The sequence below is a fragment of the Quercus lobata genome, chromosome 1 (genome assembly GCF_001633185.2).
Source record: "Quercus lobata isolate SW786 chromosome 1, ValleyOak3.0 Primary Assembly, whole genome shotgun sequence".
NCBI classification, from domain to species: Eukaryota; Viridiplantae; Streptophyta; class Magnoliopsida; order Fagales; family Fagaceae; genus Quercus; species Quercus lobata.
In genome coordinates, this window is record NC_044904.1 from 20,468,769 (window position 1) to 20,487,504 (window position 18,736).

At 34.7% G+C, this 18,736-nt stretch overlaps 1 protein-coding gene across 2 annotated transcripts; it reads left to right on the top strand.

Annotated features, from left to right (window-relative positions):
- The first annotated feature begins 684 nt into the window (after positions 1–684).
- LOC115982692 (probable apyrase 6) lies at positions 685–15,994 on the top strand. 2 transcript variants are annotated; one of them, XM_031105373.1, is made up of 8 exons: positions 685–1,554; positions 4,240–4,352; positions 6,476–6,583; positions 8,427–8,481; positions 8,893–9,051; positions 11,630–11,727; positions 13,010–13,206; positions 15,582–15,994. In XM_031105373.1, the coding sequence occupies exons 1-8, from the start codon at positions 924–926 to the stop codon at positions 15,850–15,852; spliced, it is 1,632 nt and encodes a 543-aa protein (XP_030961233.1). In that variant the 5' UTR covers positions 685–923; the 3' UTR covers positions 15,853–15,994. The 2 variants fall into 2 exon arrangements, with proteins under 2 accessions (XP_030961233.1, XP_030961242.1); XM_031105382.1 differs by having other exon boundaries at positions 739–1,554; positions 6,476–6,578; positions 8,434–8,481.
- Positions 15,995–18,736: the final 2,742 nt, after the last annotated feature.

Here is an 18,736-nt window from a genome sequence, read left to right on the forward strand (position 1 = left end):
GCAAGGAACTCGAGTTTGTTATACTCGACTTCCAAGCAGGGAATATAAAATATCAGAGGTACTCGAGTTTACTAAACTCAAGTACCTGTGTGTTTTTTTTTTAATCCACGTCAGATTAATCCAAGGGTAAATCAAGTTTGGGAAACTCGATTTTGGGTTGGAACTCGAGTTTGTGAAACTTGAGTTCTAAAAACCGTCCAACTTGCTGAATACTTTCAAACGTATGTTATTTATCTAATATTTTTCTAAAAAGATGCTATTTAGCAAATTTTGCCTAACATATGAAGACAAAGTTATGTTCATTTGATTTTTTTTTTTTTTTTTTTTTTTTGGGTGACACATTCATTTATATAATATTCCTAACATAAGTTTTTTGATTATTTCTATTCAACTCCCAATAAATATTAATTGTTGGTTCTAGTTAACTCAATCGGTAAAATCTTTTATGGTTAAATAAAACATCTGAAGTTCAATCTCCGTCTTTACCAAAAAAACTAATTGATGTTTTAATCTAATGATAAAAAGTTATCATTAAGAGTAGACGTTATAACTTGAAATTTTCTTAAAATAAAATAAAGATTAGTTTTTTTCCATCTTTTAATTAAGAAAAAAAAAATAGCTACTTTCTATTTCAAGAGAAATACTTTCGAGAGAGGTACAATTAACCGTGCTTTCGTTATAAACGGTCAAATATTAAATAAAGTTATATTCTGTAAAGCAAGAACGGAATATAAGCATATTCATCAACTCATCATTCTTCATCATCACCACCAGTACTACTATCACACACACACACACACACACAAACACAAAATTCCAAAATCCAAACCAACTAAACCATACTCCCATTACCGCCACATCCACCACCACAATCACAATGTAACAAAACTTCCAAAACCAATAACCAAAATCCACAACCCGAAATGGATTTGTCCAGATGGACTTCTTCTTCATCTTCATCTTCATCTTCTTACTCCTCCTCTTCCTCCGCCTTCATTCCGCCGCACCGCACTCAACTCCACCCCCGTATGCACCTCTTCTCTCAACCGCCAAACCCTAGCAAGCAACAGCAACAGCACTCTTTCCACTCCAAATGCCTCCTCCTCCTCGCCTCTCTCTTCACCGTCCCTTTCCTCTTCCACCTCTTCTCCACCGCCCAAAAGATCCACTCCTCCACCAAGTTCACCGACCCCAAGTCCTCCCCGCTCTTCGGCGTCGTCATCAACGCCGGCTCCGCCGGATCCCGCGTCCGCGTCTTCGAGTTCCTCGGCGACGCCGAGGCCAGGATCCCCCTCATGGACGGCTCCGGCTCCAGCTCCATGAAGGTCCGACCCGGTCTCGCTCTCGACCCGGACTCGATCGCGCACTTGATCGCCTTCGCGAAGCGCCGGGTCCCCAAAAAGGAGCGGAGGAACACTAAAATTCAGTTGATGGTCGGTGCGCATTTGAACAATTTGGGTCCGGAGAGTAGGGATAAGGTTCTCGAGTCGTGTAGAAAGCTTTTGAGATCGTCTGGGTTTCTGTTCAAGGATCCATGGGCGCGTGTAATTCCAGGTAAAACAAGTTTACTTCTTGACTGCATTGTTTCGCTTCGAAACCCAATTTGATTTTGTTATCTTCATCAATTTTGACCTTCAAATTTCATGCTTAACCTTACTCTTCAACACTGTTGTTCTCAATTGTATTGCCTTTTTGCTTTAATGTCTATTAACTGCTACAATACTGTAAATTTTACTAAGACTTACAATTTGATGCATTGTTAATCACAAAAAACGTTATTCATACATTTATTTACTATGTTGTTTAAGTCAAATGCCATGTCCGTGTGGTAAAATTTGTAGTACCTTTGGCATTTTCTTTGGATAAAACTTAAGTACAGTTCCTTAAGTGTAGTAAGTTTGGGTAAATAAAGCACAAATAGTGTTGCCTTGCTTTAATTTCTTCATCTTCAACTTATCAAAAAGTATGTATATGTGATATTATTATTCATTCAGTCAATAAGCTCTAAGCTAAAATGGCACTTATCCTCCATCTTCCACTTGTAAGGGTAAGATGGAAGATGAGGTTGTGCGTTCAAGAATTTACTAATTGCATGCATCACTTTATTGGGATTGAATTGTTAATTTATTTTTTGATAAGTAGGATTCAATAATTCAATTGCTTAGAATTAATGTAAATTCATCAACTACTTGTCATCATTCACTTTCTACAGCATCCTAACTTTTGACGATCAGCAGCTTGTCCAAGCAGTCACCTTTATTCATTATGATTGCAACTGTTTTCCTCATGAAAAATGCGAGTTAAAATTTTAAAGATTTGGGAATTGGTTGGAAAAGTAACAGCTCACCACTTGCTGGAAAATCGAAGAAAACTCTATGGAAATATAAAATAACTACTAGCATCATTCTAGTAGTTTCCTAGAAATCAATCCTAGTGAAAGAAAGCGTCACAACATCACATTAGTGTTTAAGGAGACCCAAACAAATCAAAATTTTGATTAATCATGAATCATAATAAAATCCCAATACAAAGCTTATATAAATGTCTAAGGGTAAGTTTGGTATGCTGTAATAGCTCCTGTAATGGAATAGTTATTCAAGTGTAATAGCAAGTCAGTCATTTGATTGCATTTTTATTACATGGATTACTTATTACATTGGAATGACTATTCTTTAAATTGAAGAATAGCTATTTCTCTTTAAAATGGATGTAATAGCTATTCCTTAGTGCATATAATAGGTTTTAAAATTAATATATTTCTAAAAATATAAAGTTTCCTTATACATCATATTTTATAAGCTTTCCATATGTAACAACCAAACTTATAAATAGTAATAGTTATTTCATTACAATGTCTTCTATTCCTAGTAATAAAAATTACTATTCCTAATGTAATCTACATTCAGTGTATCAAACGTACCCTGAGAAAAACCTGACAACACTTAATCTTGACCATTGAATTAAAATAATCTGAACCACATATTATTATAGAATAAAAAAAAAAGAGTAAAAGACCAAATGTCCCTACTTATTACATCCCTGAATTATTAAAATACTAAATTTCAGCACTATGACAACATTGTAACTACAGTGTCATGATCAGTAAATCCAGCACTCATCTTTAATTTAACTCCAGTTAGCATATCTAACATATCCGCAAGTTGTGGAATAGGGAACCAGTGTGTGGCAGTGATTTTGTTGATTGCTTGACAGTCGACACTTTTAATTTTTAAGCACATTCTCCATCTGCCATCTTTCTTTGGAGTTAACAAAGCAAGGACTGCAAAAGGGCTAAGGCTCTCTCAAATGAACCCTTTTCTTAATAACTCGTCTGCTGGCCTTCTAAGTTCAGCATATCCAATGGGATTCATACGATAAGCTGGTAAATAAGGTAGAGAAGACCCTGGAACCAGATCTATGGCATGCTGCACATCTGGTAAAGGTGGCAATTCATCAGAATCAGGTTATAAAAAAACTTGACAGTAACTCCTGAACTTCCTTTGGCACTTCTTCTGTCAACTGTTCCAGATCTATTTGTGTTCAATTCTTGCCTCATCAATACGCAAGCAACCTTTTTTTCCCTTGCTGGCAGCTTCAAATTTCTTCCTAGTAAGGAAGTGAAGGGCCTTTTCTGGTTTAGCTTTTGTTAGGCTTCCATTCTCCCCTTTCTTCTTTTCTTCAACACTCATTGGCCTCAAGTAATTCTCCAGAGTGGGAGTTGGCCATCCGAAATTTGAAGAGGTTTAATGGTCATTACTTTATTGACTTTTCTACATACCCTTGCCCTTTATTTTTATTTTTTTTCAGGTTTAAATTCTTGAAAGTTTATAAGGGCACAAAAAAAAAATATTTTTTTCTTTGAGCGACAAAGTATTAAATAGTTTTCCCTTAAAATGTTAGATTTTCTAAACTGGACAAACAAAATTGGTTGGAGGGGTTTCAGGCAAAAGAGTTGGTATGCAGGTAATGTATTTATCATAAATATCTCCATTTTGTATAAACATGACACATGCACAGTAGAATCTGGTAGCTTAATAATTAATATATTAACAGACTATCTTGTTTACTAAATTTATTAGCTTTGTTTCAATATCTTTGTTGTTTCCAGATTTATTAGTTAATTTAATAATACTTTGTCTGTTATGGTAGGTTGAAAGGTCATTGCTTATTGTTCTTGTTCTTTTAGGAATTCACCTCTCACCCTTATTGTAAATGACACTTGAAATGATCATGAAACAGGTGAAGACGAAGGTTTTTATGCTTGGGTTGCTGCAAACTATGCTCTTGGAGCTTTGGGAAGTGAACCACAGGAAACCACTGGGATAGTTGAATTTGGTGGGGCTTCTTTGCAGGTTATTATCTTTCATCAAGTGTCTTTTGACCACAATTTTAATGCTTTTAATATGTAAATTGTATGCATTCATGTATGGCTGTACATGTGGGACTCTTATTCTTATTGACAAGTACGACTCATTTGTTGGACTCCTATTCACAGGTTTCTTGAATGTGTCTGACATCTTAGTTTTGCTTTGTTGTTGGAGTTCATTTCTCATGTTCTTTCTTTCTTCTTTTTTTTTTTTTTTGATAAGCAATAAAAATATATTATTAAAAGAAGAAAAGTGTCACTGGAGTATACAGGAAGTATACATCAGGGACAAAGTACAAATCAAGAGCATAAAGTACAAAAGTCCAAAAACCCATGAATAGAAAATAAATCATGAGCTCAAGTGAAAGAATGACATCATAACACTGCAACCCAATCCAGAAGAGTCTTGAAGAAGAAAAGTTTGAAATCTGAAACTATTTTCTCCAATTCCTCAAAATGCCGGTTCATTTCTCATGTTCATGAACCTGCATCCTTTTATTTATTTATTTATTTTGTTTGGGGGGGGGGGGGGGTATAATACAAAGGAGAAGCAGTTTCTACTCTTGATACAGGAATTATTCATCAAACCCTTTTTTTTTTTAAAGTAAATTATTTATCAAACCTTGGAAACAAATACATTAAAAAGCTTACAAAACTTATACATTCAAACCGTAAATTTTTATTTTTTATATAACTAAATGATTTTATTTAAAAAAAAAAAAAAAACTACCACATGAACAATAGAACACGCAAGATAGCCTGAAAAGAAAGCAATTCAATGAAATCTGTTATTATACCCCTCTCACTGTGACCTAGGACAGTTTATCATAAAAAAGACCTAGAACAGTTTGACCATTCACTGATTAATTTTAAAAGAAAAAGTCTTCAAATGCATTTTCGAAACTCCACATCTTCAGAAGTACAATAATTCAACTCCCTCCGCAAAATCCACATCAGACACAATGGAACTAAAATCCACACAGTGGAAGAACATTGATTGAGCCAATTTTGCCAACCAGCTAGTAGATCAATCACTCTATTATGCAGCATCACCCAATGAACTCCAAAAAGACCAAAAACATAACTCCACAATGCATAAGCTAAAGCACAATGAAGTAACAAATAATCCACCAACTCCCCGTAAATTAGTGATGTAAGAACAATTGATTGATGTTACTCTCCTGTTTATGAATCTGTTTGAGGTTCTTCTTATTTATGCAATAGTTTCTGAAAGCAAGAGATTAGTAGGGTAGAAGTGATTTTATGTTTACTCCCTCTTCTTCTTTATTTATTTTCTCCATTCTTATCCTCTACCTAATGTAACCTGTATATTTCATTCCCAGGAAAACTTAAGTTTCTGTATGTTTAACTTCTACTGTTTTTAGAGATCTCCTATCATTTATTTACTTAAGAGGTTGTTTTTTATGCTGCGTTGAAACATGTTTAAGGGGAAGTGGTTGCAAGATGTGATGTTTGGTATTATTTTATCACCAAATGTATGGGTATTAAGAACAAAGGGTGACTATTTATATTGACCGGTAAACAATGAGGTCTGCAATCTCAGCTTTCCAATTAAGCATGATTATTAATGGTTACTTAATTTGCAAAACCCCTTATCATTGCTTTTCTCAGCAAAGCTCATGGAATATTGACAACCAGCAATCATGCTTGTCACCTATCAACAGCATTCAGGAATAAAGCATGTTATCTTTTTATACATTCTGAAATATTCCTTTAAAAAAAATATCAAAATGATTGAATTTAGATTGCTAAATTGTTATATAGTTCTTATTAAAGAAAGTAAAGTTATTGAATAGGACTGGAAAGTGTGGTGCAAGTGATTCTAGATTTTTAAACATATAATTCCATTTTTGGGATTTTAATTTCTGTCTAATTCCTGTTATAAAGTTTTTTAATATATTCAAAATAGATCTCTAGGGACCATAGATGACATCATATATATATATAAATTTTTTTATTTTATTAATATAAGTTTTTTTTTTTAGCTATTTATTTATTTATGATTTCTGGTGGGCTGCTTTACATTTCAATGGATAATTTTATTATTTTGAGAGATGCTGAATTGAAGTTGGAACTATCCTATTGCAGGTTACTTTTGCTACAAAAGAAACAGAACAGCTGCAATCTTCAAGAATTGTCAAATTGTCTGGAGTTATTTATTATCTATATACTCAGAGCTTTCCAAAATTCGGTCAGGTGTTTCCTGTGCATTACCTTTGTAAATGAAAATACTAGACTTTAACCTGTTCTTCTGTTCAGTATATGTTTATTTCCTTATAAATATATATAAATATATATATATATATATATATATATATTTATCTATCTATCCATACTATTAATAAGAGGATTCCCTATTTGGGTTTCATCATTTTGCATACTAAAATATCCTCACACAAATTCTCAAACTCTCTAAAATACCCATATCTTTTAGTTAGATAATTTTAAATTTAAAAAAACAAACTGGTTAAAAGAGTAATTTACCATTTTTTAAAAAGTTCTTAAGTTTTAGACTTTCAAACTTTTATCAACTCTCACATAGAGAAAAATCCTAAAAATTAAGACACCATCTATATCACACTTTTAAACATTATTTCACTAAAGCCAAAATAAAAAATAATTTAAAAAAAGCTTCATCCCACACGCAAAGCGCGTCTGATGAGGCTAGTATATGTGTGTGTGTGTGAGTGAGTGAGTGTCGTCCATTGGATGCCCATTGGATTCTACAAACTATATGGAGGGAGGTAGCCCTCTCCCTTATGTTAAATTCTCAACCCTAATATGTGTGTTTTTTTTCTTTTTTGCCTTTTGGGCTTTGGCATGCCTGATGTGGATAATCTTTGCTATTGGAAAAGGCTGTATGTGTAAAGGACGAATGCATTTGCTCCACAGCCATGCAAACAACCTCATATTTCTGTTTTTGTGTCTTTACTGAGTATGTAGGTGTTGGCGCCTGCCCAGGAGGGGGGGTGTGGGGCTTTGTGCTTGGTGGTTGTGGGATATGGCTTCCCTTTAATGAAAGGGAGATGTAGTTGATTGTGAAATAGTGATAGAGATGGGCCCAAGTACTTGAGAGGGAAGGAGAGGAATTATGATAAAGACAGCCGTGCAAAACTCAGTTAGGATGCTAGTTCATCGTTATCTATTTGACTATTTGTGATCTGTTAATTAGTGAAATTGATTATGAAATATATGTTAATAAATAAAATCTGGTTTGAATAGTTTAGAGCAATTAAAATGTAGGACATATTAAGCAGTTAAAAAAAAACTTGAATATATATGTACACACACACATATATATGTATATGTATTTATGGTTTGATGTGTTTTGTTGGTTTTTTAATGTGTTGGAATGCCTGCACTCTGCACTCGTAGTTGATCCGTTTGTTGGTTAGGATTTTTGCATTTAATGGATATCAGCTCCCAATTTCTTTGCAAAGCCACTTAATTGTTTCAACATCGACTGGATTTGGATTTAGTGTAGCATATGCTTCCTTTCAATTGCGTGCTCCAGCGCAACGTTTTCTGGTGGTGTAGAGTGACAGCAAGTTTTGGTAGGAAATGGCAGTTTGGTGCTAATGATAGTAACTATGGCATTGTGATGAGGCTGTTGAGTAGGTATATTTGATGTTGACATGAAAGCTTGGATGATGTTTGTGAAGTACTGTCCTTTGATCTAGCATTAAGTTGTAATTTGCTTTCCAAGACAGTTGAAATACATCTGCAATGCTATTGAGATAATACCTGAAATTATTGATTATCTTCTTTTAAGGTTACCATCATACTTTTTTTAATCCTTTTATAGAGGGTGAGTGGTCATTTATTTGTGAGAGAAACTTGAAGCTGTATGATAACATTTTAATAAGGTATACAATGAGTTACTATTGACAATTGAACTAACGATAGTATATTTTGCACCACTGCTGCTACATAATTTTCTGCAGTGAGCTCTGTGTTATTTGATTATTTCTCATTATTTTTAAACATATATGGTGGAAGGTCCCTGTACAAACAACTCTGACAGTTCTTTCTTGTATAGGATGCAGCCTGGGAATCACTGTACGAGGCTCACAATTCAAGAGAGTTGGGATCTTGTGAGTTAGACTTTCCTTTTCTAGTACTGTGGGATAAAACTTGCTTTGAATACTCAAGTCCAGATATGACTGATACCTGTGCTGTTGCAAAACTTTCAATTGCTTGGGGAATATTTAGTCTTGAAGCTTTCTTCCTCCATTTCTTTAGTTTTTATATCTTAGTTGTTTTTGTGACATCATACTTATCAAAAAAAAAAAATTTGTTTTTGTGACATCATATGAAGATTTTGTGACATGATTTTCAAAGACATATGCTCAGCGTAAAATCTTTCCTGGCATGTCTTGTAAGCTCAATGTATTACATCACATGTAAGAGACAAAATTTGATGTCATGCAGAATGTTCTATTTCAGAATTCAATAAGGTAATTGATCCATTGCTAATTGGAAACTCTATATAATTGGTAATGCAGTGTCAAGTTCTACTGATGGCCTCATTGGTAACCCTTGCATTCCCAGAGGATATAATCTGCCACTGAATGCTAGTTATGCTAAGATTCCGACATCTCATCCAGCTGGAAACTTTTCTGCATGCAGAAATGAAGCATTGGCATTGTTAAAGAGAAAAAAAGGTAGAAAATTCTTCTGTTCCTTCAGTATGATGAGTATGGACTTTTTCATTATAATTTGAATTTTTGCTGATTGTGAATTTATGCCTTCTTTTGACCTGAAGTTTCATTGAATACTTGAACAGAAATTAGCCTCTATTTTTTAATTTCCAGTAAATGTGTCTTGCATTTGCATTTTAATGCCATGTATTAAAAGTGTGCATAAGCCATAAAGGGTGTGCCATCCTAGTACACCAGAGGTATACATTATAAACAAAAATTTCCAAACATCTAAAGCTTAGTGATTCAAATAAAATCCAACATAGGAGTAAAAGAAAAGAAAATTGTAGCAGCTATGCATTTGTGTAATGGTCTAAGAAACAAGAGCTGGATGTCTTCAGCTGCAATTTCTTATTCATGAAAATATATGGGAATTTTGTTTGCTCCAAAAACACCACATAAGAGCCAATGGCACAACATTCCAGATCATGGCATTCTTATGTTTCAGCAACCAACCTTTCCCAAAAACCAATGAATCTGCCCATGAGCCTCTTGGCTTAGTGAAAACCTCCCGTTCGCCCATGGGGGAAATCCAGGTTCGAACCATGGACTCCCTATGGGGATGTCCCAAATTACCAATAGAAAAAGGTCAGCAAAGATACCATAATATAAGGTAACTCAACCCTTCCAACAAGCCAACAAATCTAACATAATATAAGGCGTAACTCACATTACACCAAAAGGAGAGAAAACAAACGACCAAATATCTCTTGCTATTGAGCAGTGGAGTAAGTCGTTCACAGTCTCTCAGCACAATTTGAATCAACCATCTAATTCAATGAGTGACTGTCAACTGAATTATTGTGAGGTAAAATTTTCGATAGTCCGCCATTAAAAGGGATGGGGGCAAAAGAAGCAGTTGGTGCTGTTGATGGATGGTGTAGATCCTTTATAGGAATATGCTTTTTCTACTGGATTAATGACCTGTAGAATTTGCTCATTTATTTCTCTCTTTGGATGGTGTGATATACAAGTTTTTTTTTTTTTTTTGGCAATAGGATGCATGTTTGTTAAAACATCTTTGGCATAAATGAATTATGATAGATTGATGATAGACCAAAATCAGGATGATACTTATGAGAGATGGCAGTGATGGGAGTGGGGTGGTTTTTACTGTGGTTTTTTTTTTTTTTTTTTTTTGGTTTAAGAAACAATTTGTTTTATGATTTAGAATTATTATTAAAAAAAAAAAAAAAAAACTTAGGTCATTTTGTGAGGGGGTTTACGGCAGCCATTCAAGGGCAATGGACAGAAGGGCCACATTGAAAACAAAACTTTAAGAACAAAAATGACAATTGACTCAAACTTAAAAGAAGGAACCAAAATAACAATGGGCTCTAGCTTAATTGGCACCTTCTCTCATTATAAGTTCTAGATGAAGGATGAGGTCATGGGTTCTAGACTCATTGGATGCGTGTGTAACTTTCCAAATAAAAATGCCAAATGAAATTTGCCTTGAACTTATGGAACTTGATTATGTCTCCTAGTAAAGGATTTTAAACTAATCATTAGTCATCTGGTAATGGAGTTGAAATCATTTTTTTGGGCTAGGGGTCACAGATTTTGAAAACGTTGCATTTTAAAAATGTATGCTCCTTATTGTAGCGGCGATGCGGGCCTTTTTAGGATTCTTGAGAGTTGTACATGGCATGTAATTAATTAAAGCCCTAATTGAGATCCATGCCATCAAATTACATCAATTTCGTGAATGATGGTTATTGATTGGACTTAATTGTTAGAATTGAAAATTTTTAGTAAATTGATTTCTGTTAAATTACCGATTGTCCCAAAAGCTTAAAACTATTAGGAAATGATGAATTTAATCACTTAACCATAATTTTAACACTCTCTCTCATGTGTGGGCCTAAACTTTCTCTTGATAAGTGGGGGCCTAATATGTGGGATTTTAACATTTCATATGGGAGGTAGAGTAAACATAGGGATCGAACTCAGGATCTCTTATTCTAATACTATGTTAAATTACTGATTGTCCCAAAAACTTAAACTATCGAGATATAGTGAATTTAACCATTTAATCACATAATTCTAACACTTCTCCTTGCGTTCATGCTCAAACTTTAATAGGTGAGGCCCAACACGTGAGATTTTAAATGGAAGTTAGAGTAGAGGATAACGGGATCGAACTTAGGACTCCACACTCTGATACCATATTAAATTACCAATTCTCCCAAAAGTTTAAACTATTAGGAAATGGTAAATTTAATCACTTAACCATAAATTTAGCAATTTCTTATAAGTATAGGGAGCAAATAGAAACTACGTGAACTACAGATTAAGAAATTTAATTTATATCTATGTTTTATCAATCATTTAGAAGTTCAAATCTGAAAGCCAAATTATGGCATCTATAACTAGCTTATCTTGTTCCATCCATGTGTGATCCTATACCTCTTAAAGTTTTAGTGTACCTCATCTCTTCTCTTGTTACTGTTTTTATTTTCTTTTGTAAACTCATTAGATTTTAAGATTTCACAATACTTGGGAAAACGCTATTTGTTGACAAGTCTTCCTTTCTATGCAGATAAATGCTTGCATCTGCCTTGCAAAATTGTTTCATCCCTCTTTCCTGAGTCACTAGGCAAGCCAGTTTCTTCGGAAGATATTTTATTTACTTCTGAGGTTTGTAAACTAATGACACATAAGTTAATATTTTAAAACAATTTGGTTTATGGTAGTTCATGCTCTAAGGATTTAAATTAGTGAGGTGAAAAATGTGTTAGGCGCATTACAGATGGCACAATTATAGATATTGGGCAGATCCAGAGTGAAGCAGAATAGAAATTTGACATGAATGGCTGGAGCAGGATATTTCATTTCAGCATAAAAAATAAGGACTTCGAGCCTGGCTTAGGGAAGAAGGCTTGGGTTTTATAGTTATAGAGAAAAGAACAGTTTGATATTGTATTTAGGGGCTGTAATACTGTTATAAGACTCAGATGCATGCAATTGCACTTGCACTTGCACTTTATGAGGTGCTGCATATACATAACTGATCTAACCTGGGATCACAAATCCCAAGTTGTTCCATGAAGAGCAGATCTAATTATAAGTGCTACTAGATCTCATACATTGGAGCCCATGGTCTTGGGCTTGAATCCATTAGTATGGAAAATTTTCTTTTCCAAGCGGAGTCCCCTACCATATGAAAGAGTGAAAAAGTGCATTTGCTGTTGTGGAATAATAAGCCTTCATCATTTTTTTAAAATTAATAAAATGTTATTGAGAAAGAGGGGATACATTATGAACACAGGATACAGGTCCTAAAAGATTACAAACTCTAATTATCAAAAAGAAGCCTTTGTATCTTTATGCATGTATTTAATTTATTTGGAGCTATTAGAGCAGGATCTACTTTTTGGGGAGTATGTGCTGAAGCAATAACAAAAATTACTCTCTCTCTCTCTCTCTCTCTCTCTCTCTCTCTCTCTCTATCTATATATATATTTACACACACACAGACACAAGTTTAGTTTTTTAGGCACCTAGATGCCAATCCATGTGAGGCATCTGGACATTAAGCAATGTGCTATAACTCAGCCTAGATGGGAATAAACAACTTTGCAAATATCAAGACTAAATATATTGGAGGCAAGCTTGCATTTATCACTGATTTTCACGTCCCAACAAGTGAACAATACAAAAACCATTTTGTATAACTGGAATCAGTTTCAAGAAGTACCTGATATATCCAAAATAAACCTTTGGAGGGTTTTTTTTATTTTTTTTATTTTCAATTGAATTGGCATAATGAGGTAACCCTCATCTCAGTTAAACCAACTGAATATTCCATTGAGTGAACACTTTATTATCATCGAATCATATTTACATATGTTGTATCATGTTTCTCTTTGTTTCTAGTCATTAATCTAGTACTTATTTTCACTGATTCTACCGTCTACAGTTTTTTGGGCTCATTCCTAAGGCTTCTTTGTTGGTGTTGGAAGCAGCTGGTCAACATTACTGTGAAGATGACTGGAGTAAACTGAGAATCCAGCATCAAAACATTGATGATTTGGATTTGTCAAGATATTGTTTCTCTTCAGCATATATGATGGCACTTTTGCATGACAGTCTCGGAATCCCTATGAATGAAAAAAGGTATTGTTACTCTCATGCTTTGGGTTTTACTTAATGGGTTCATCCACTCTCTTCTACAATTGACATTTTTTATAGGACTCTTCTACAATCTACATTACTTAGCAATAAGAGTAAGAAGCATGATAGGAATTCTCTTTTGTATACAGACACATTGTTTTTCTTTTCTAGTTGTAATATTTTGTAATTCTAGCTTTCATGAAACAAAGTATCCATTTTGTATTGGGTACTATAACTTAAAAAGCCTAATCCATGCGGTCATCCATGTGTCAAAATTTGAATCAATTTGCAAGTGTCCAAACTTTTGTTGCCTAGATATCAGACTGTTAGGATCGTATCAAATAGCTTAACATTTCTTTTAAGTGGATAAAAGTATATGTCCACACACGTTGCAAATGTCTTTTGAATCTTAGTGGGACAGGGACAAGGATCTGGGTGACTCGGCAACAGAATTGTGGTATAAGGATGAGATTTTAGGTAGTAGAGCTGTCGTTCTCTGTTGGGGGGAAGGCGAGGACCCTCTGTTTGGGGAGCCTCTGGCTATTTCAAACCTTATGGATGAAAAGGCAAGCTCAGTGGGGGAGGAAGTTGCAGTGATACACACACATCGGACTGTGTTACGAGGAAACTCAAATGACTTAAAAAACTTTTGGGCACTTCCTATGCTGGCTTTGAAGTGGAGGTTGCGGGCTTTCTCAAGGCTATTGAAGGGTAGCAAGGAGTTGAAAATTTTGTTTAGTACAATTAATTATCAGTCTAGTTCAGCTAATGTAATGGTAGTGTTCCAGAATTTCCATTTGCAAGGTGAGTTTGAGAAGAGCCTAAATGCAATCTTCATTGCCTTTATTCCCAAAAAATTAGATGTTGTGGATGTGGACTTTTGGCCCATCAACTTAGTGGGCAGGTATACAAAACTATTACTAAAGTCTTGGCTGATAGACTGAGGATGGTGCTAATGAAATAATCTCCAGTCTCAAAATGCTTTTGTGAAGGTAAGACAGATCTTAGACTGTTTTGATTGCTAATGAGTGTTTGGACAGCAGATTGAAGTTAGATGATTTTTATGGAACTAAATTACACTAAAACAGTGCGAGGGAGTGGGGCTGAAGTTAGATGATACTATCGTACTTTGATTTCTACTAGTGCCATGTCTTTTCCTTGGAAAAGTATCTAAAGGAGATCGAAGGTACCACTGAGAGGTGCTTTCTTTCGTGGATTGTTTCTTTGGGGAAAATTCTTACTATTGATAGTTTGCTAGGGAGATATTATTGTGTTAGATTGGTGTTATATGTGTAAATGCAGTGAAGAGATTGTGGATTATCGTCCTATAGCTACAGAGTCGTGGATTTTGGTGTTTGGTTTGCAGTTCAGTGGGTTATGCCACATCGTGCTATGGATATGCTAACTTCCTGTCAGGGTCAGTTTGTTGTCTTCGGAATATAGAAATTTGGAAAGCCATCCCTTAGGGCCTGTTTGGATGGAGGGGGGAAGGAGGGGAAGTGGAGGGGAGTAGAGTAGAGTTGGCTAAAAATAGGCTAATTTTGGCCTAAATCTACTCTACTTTACTCTATTCCCCCTCCCTTCCCCTCAATCCAAACGGACCATTATTGTTTGATGTGGTACATTTAGCGAGAATGGAATGCTAGAAGTTTTGACGGCTGTGAATATGAACTATTTTTGATCTTAAGCTCTTATTCTTCAAATCTTTGTTTGGTTGGATGATAGCATTGGGCTCATTTTCCTTTACTTCACTATTAGATGTGATTGATTTTGTACTTTGAGAGCTTGACTTTGTTGTACCCATAGGATACTCTTTGTGCACTTGGGCTATCTTTTTTATCAATAAATTTTTGTTAATTATCCACAAAAAATGAATCTACTGATTATGTTTAGTCACTTTAGTGACATCCCTTTTTCTGCAACATCTTTTTGGAGGTTTAAGATAGATGCATAATGAAAGGAAAGCCGAGTTCTTGGTTTGTAACCTAAAACCTTCCTTGAATACGGTATAGATGTGTTCTGATGCTATAAATGTAGTTGCAGCTTCTAGTTGAGGCCTAATGTCATGCTAATGTTTCTGATTTATTCTCCATTTTTTGCAATATTGGATTTGGGTGCCCATGACAGTGTGTCTTGCATGTTGAGAAGCTGAGATGTTAGTCTCTGTATAACCTTAGCTGAGATGTTAGTCTCTGTATAACCTTAAAATTTATAAATCAAATCCAACTTTCAGAGGTTTAAGCTATACCACAATGACAGTTTGAAAGTATTCACATGGTGACATTTATAGATAGTAAACTTGTTTGAATCTTTATTATATTTAAATATTCTGTTTGAAAACCAAATTATGTGAATTGAGGTAATAATATTATTTGTAGGGTTGGGTTTGCAAATCACACTGGAAGCATTCCTCTTGACTGGACATTTGGAGCTTTCATTGTCGAAACAATGTTGGAGCCCCTTGAGTTGGAACCCGATAATTTGGGGCAGATTGTTGGAAATGAGTCAGTTACGTACTTTTTGTTGTTTGCATTTCTTTTAACAGCTGTACTTGCTATGTTCTTTGTACTGCAATGGCAGAAACCTCAATTAAAGACTATCTATGATCTAGAGAAGGGGCGCTATATTGTCACTCGTGTACCTAGATAATTATTTCCCAATCTTCCCCCAGCCCTTTACTTTTCTCTCCTCATTTGAATAGAACCTGTTAATTCAGCTATGTATTCAAGATCAAACAATTCTTTAGAAATATATGAGAGCTCTGTAGCACAATGAGCTTTATTGCTTGAAACCACTGCTACCACCCTGTCCAAAATATACAATGATAATAAACCGCAAAGGACTCCCACTGATCTTGTAGGGTTCTGTTCTTTGATTCTTTCCTGCTTACTAAAATATCATCATGGCGAAGTTCAGAGAATGTTTCTTAATTTCTGCAATGGACTTCTGGGAAACTTTTGTTTTTTCTTTTGAAAGTAAAGGCTATCTGGGAAACTTCCCATTTATATTTTGCTTGATAGAATTCGCAGAAAATTGCTTGTGCATACCTGATGTTGATGCTGAGATTCTAAATTGCAGTATGTGAAACGATTGCCTCTGTGTTTTATTTGTCTTCCTTAAATAGGGCTTGATTTCTTTGATAAGGAAAGAATAGATAGGAACTGTGAGAGAGAGAGAGAGTGATGTGGGGAAGGCTGGGTTTTTTGGACAATGCAACAATTATTGATTGCTGGAATAGGTTGTTGATGGAGTAGAAAAAAAAAAAAAAAAAAAAAAAAAAGAAATATAAGATTTCAAATAATACATCAAATGTCGACTGGAAAAGGACTCGTTCTTCCCAATGTTGGTTGGTTCTTCGGGAGTTTAACCAATGAAAAATCTTTGTATTGCACCTACTCATCTAGAAGTTCACATGGCCCACCTGTGACATGCGAAGTTCATGCATGTTACTTTTTCATGGATTGTTGGAGAATTGTTAGAACGTACCGTTTACCATCTAAACCACAAAACCCAAGATTATCTCATGAAAGTTCATGGGTTTGAATCATGAATCAAAGTTTTTAGTGACAATTCTTTTTTGGTCTTTTATGAATCATGGACCCAATATGTGAAAATGACATGGGCCATGAGCCTAGAGCATCAGCAGTGGGGCTTCTATATGCCAAATGTTAGGAACATTTGGCATTTAAACCCCAAAACTACTCAACAATGGGAAGGCCATATGCAATATACCAATTCCAAATTTGGGATTTAGCTACAGTACCATCTCAAATGTAAGATGGTATTGTAGCTGAATGTTATAGAAAAAAATAATTTTTTAATACTCTCATTTCTCTCTCCTCTCTCATTTAACCCGGGAATTTCTCTCTCCTCTCTCGTTATTTCTCTTTCTTTTCTCTCTCTTCCTCCTCTTGTTCTGCTCTCTACTCTATCTCAGATCAGTTTGTTTCCGTATAAAAAATAAAAAATAAAAAAAAATATCAGATCAGTCTGCTATAAATTCCGATGGGTTTGTTATGGATTCCTTCCTCACTCTTTCTCTCATCTCATATCTCTCTTTCTCGTTCAAGGCTTGCACTATAGCTGGGTTTGGTTCGTGGTCACGGCATGGAGATCGGTGGATCGGTGTATCGGTGAATCATGGGTCAGGTGGTGGCGTGGGTTTGGATCGGTGGAGATTGGTGGGTTGCCAATGTCGTCGATGATGGATCGCTCAAGATCGTTGATGATGGGCTGGATGTGGTGTGATGTTGGCGGCGTTGATCTGGTGGCGCCGTGGGTCAAATGGTTTCGCCGATCTGGGTTTTGTGTGGGTTTTGCAGTGAGGCATGGATTGATTTTTATCTTTTGGGTTCAGATGGGTTGGATGTGGCAGTGATCTGTGGTGGTTTTTTTTTTTTTTTTTTCCTTAGTTTGGGTTTTTGGTTCCGGTGGGATTTGGTGGGCAGTGGGCATGGTGGCGTGGTAGGCATGGTGGTGGTGGTGCGGTGATAATTGGGTTGTTTGGTTGTTGAGAGAGGGACAGATACTCAGAGAGAGAGGAGTGATAGATAAAATTTAAATATTATTTTATTGTAGAATTTATATTATTTTATTGTGTAAAAATATTATTTTAATGAGTAGAATAGGAAAATAAAAGTTGGGATGTTGGGTGTATTGTAAAATGGTATTGTATAATTGATAAAGTAGGTTTTTGGGATGGTAAAATAAGATGGGATTTAAGATCCGGATGTGGACGCTCTTACATGGTGCAAAAAAGTATGGTTCTAAATCCCGTTGCATTCCATTAGCCATGAGGAGTTTTGGGCAAAACACCTGACCCATGTGTTTGAGTTTGGGTGAGATTTGGGTTGTAAAATGAACTTGACCCTAAACCCATTTTTCTTTCTTTATAAAATATGATGAGTTGACATGGGTTTACTAAATAATAGCATAGCATTTGCATTATCTTGTGTAATTTTTTTTTTGGGGACTATTTTAGTATAAAAACTCACTTTATTTTATTTTATTTTATATACTCACTTTTCAAAATACTCCATATTAGAATATTTATTTTATAATACATTTGATTAAAGTATTAATTTTTTTAATTGTTTCTCTTTTTTCACACACAACAACTATCGTTTATTCTTTTTCTTCATCATTGGGATATATAAATAAATAAATAAAAATGCAAAATAATTAGTGCAAGTGTAAATTTACTCTGTAGAAATTATGTATTTTTACACAATTTTGTATGGCTTGATATGTGTAAATTTTGGGCTTAATTAGTTAAAATTTGATATTTTTTCTATTATACAAGCATTGATATGAGTGTTCTAAGTTGTGTCATGTGGTTCAAGGAAAAAAATGAGCTATTTTATTCATTATACTCATTTTATATGTACTTGTAAACTTTATTAAGAGAATTTATAAGTGTATTCTTTTCATGGTTTAAAATACCCTCACACATTGTTCACAATAAATTTTTAAAAAATAATATGGTCAATTAGGAAAATAATATATTTCAAAATTTAGGTCACATCTTAAAACC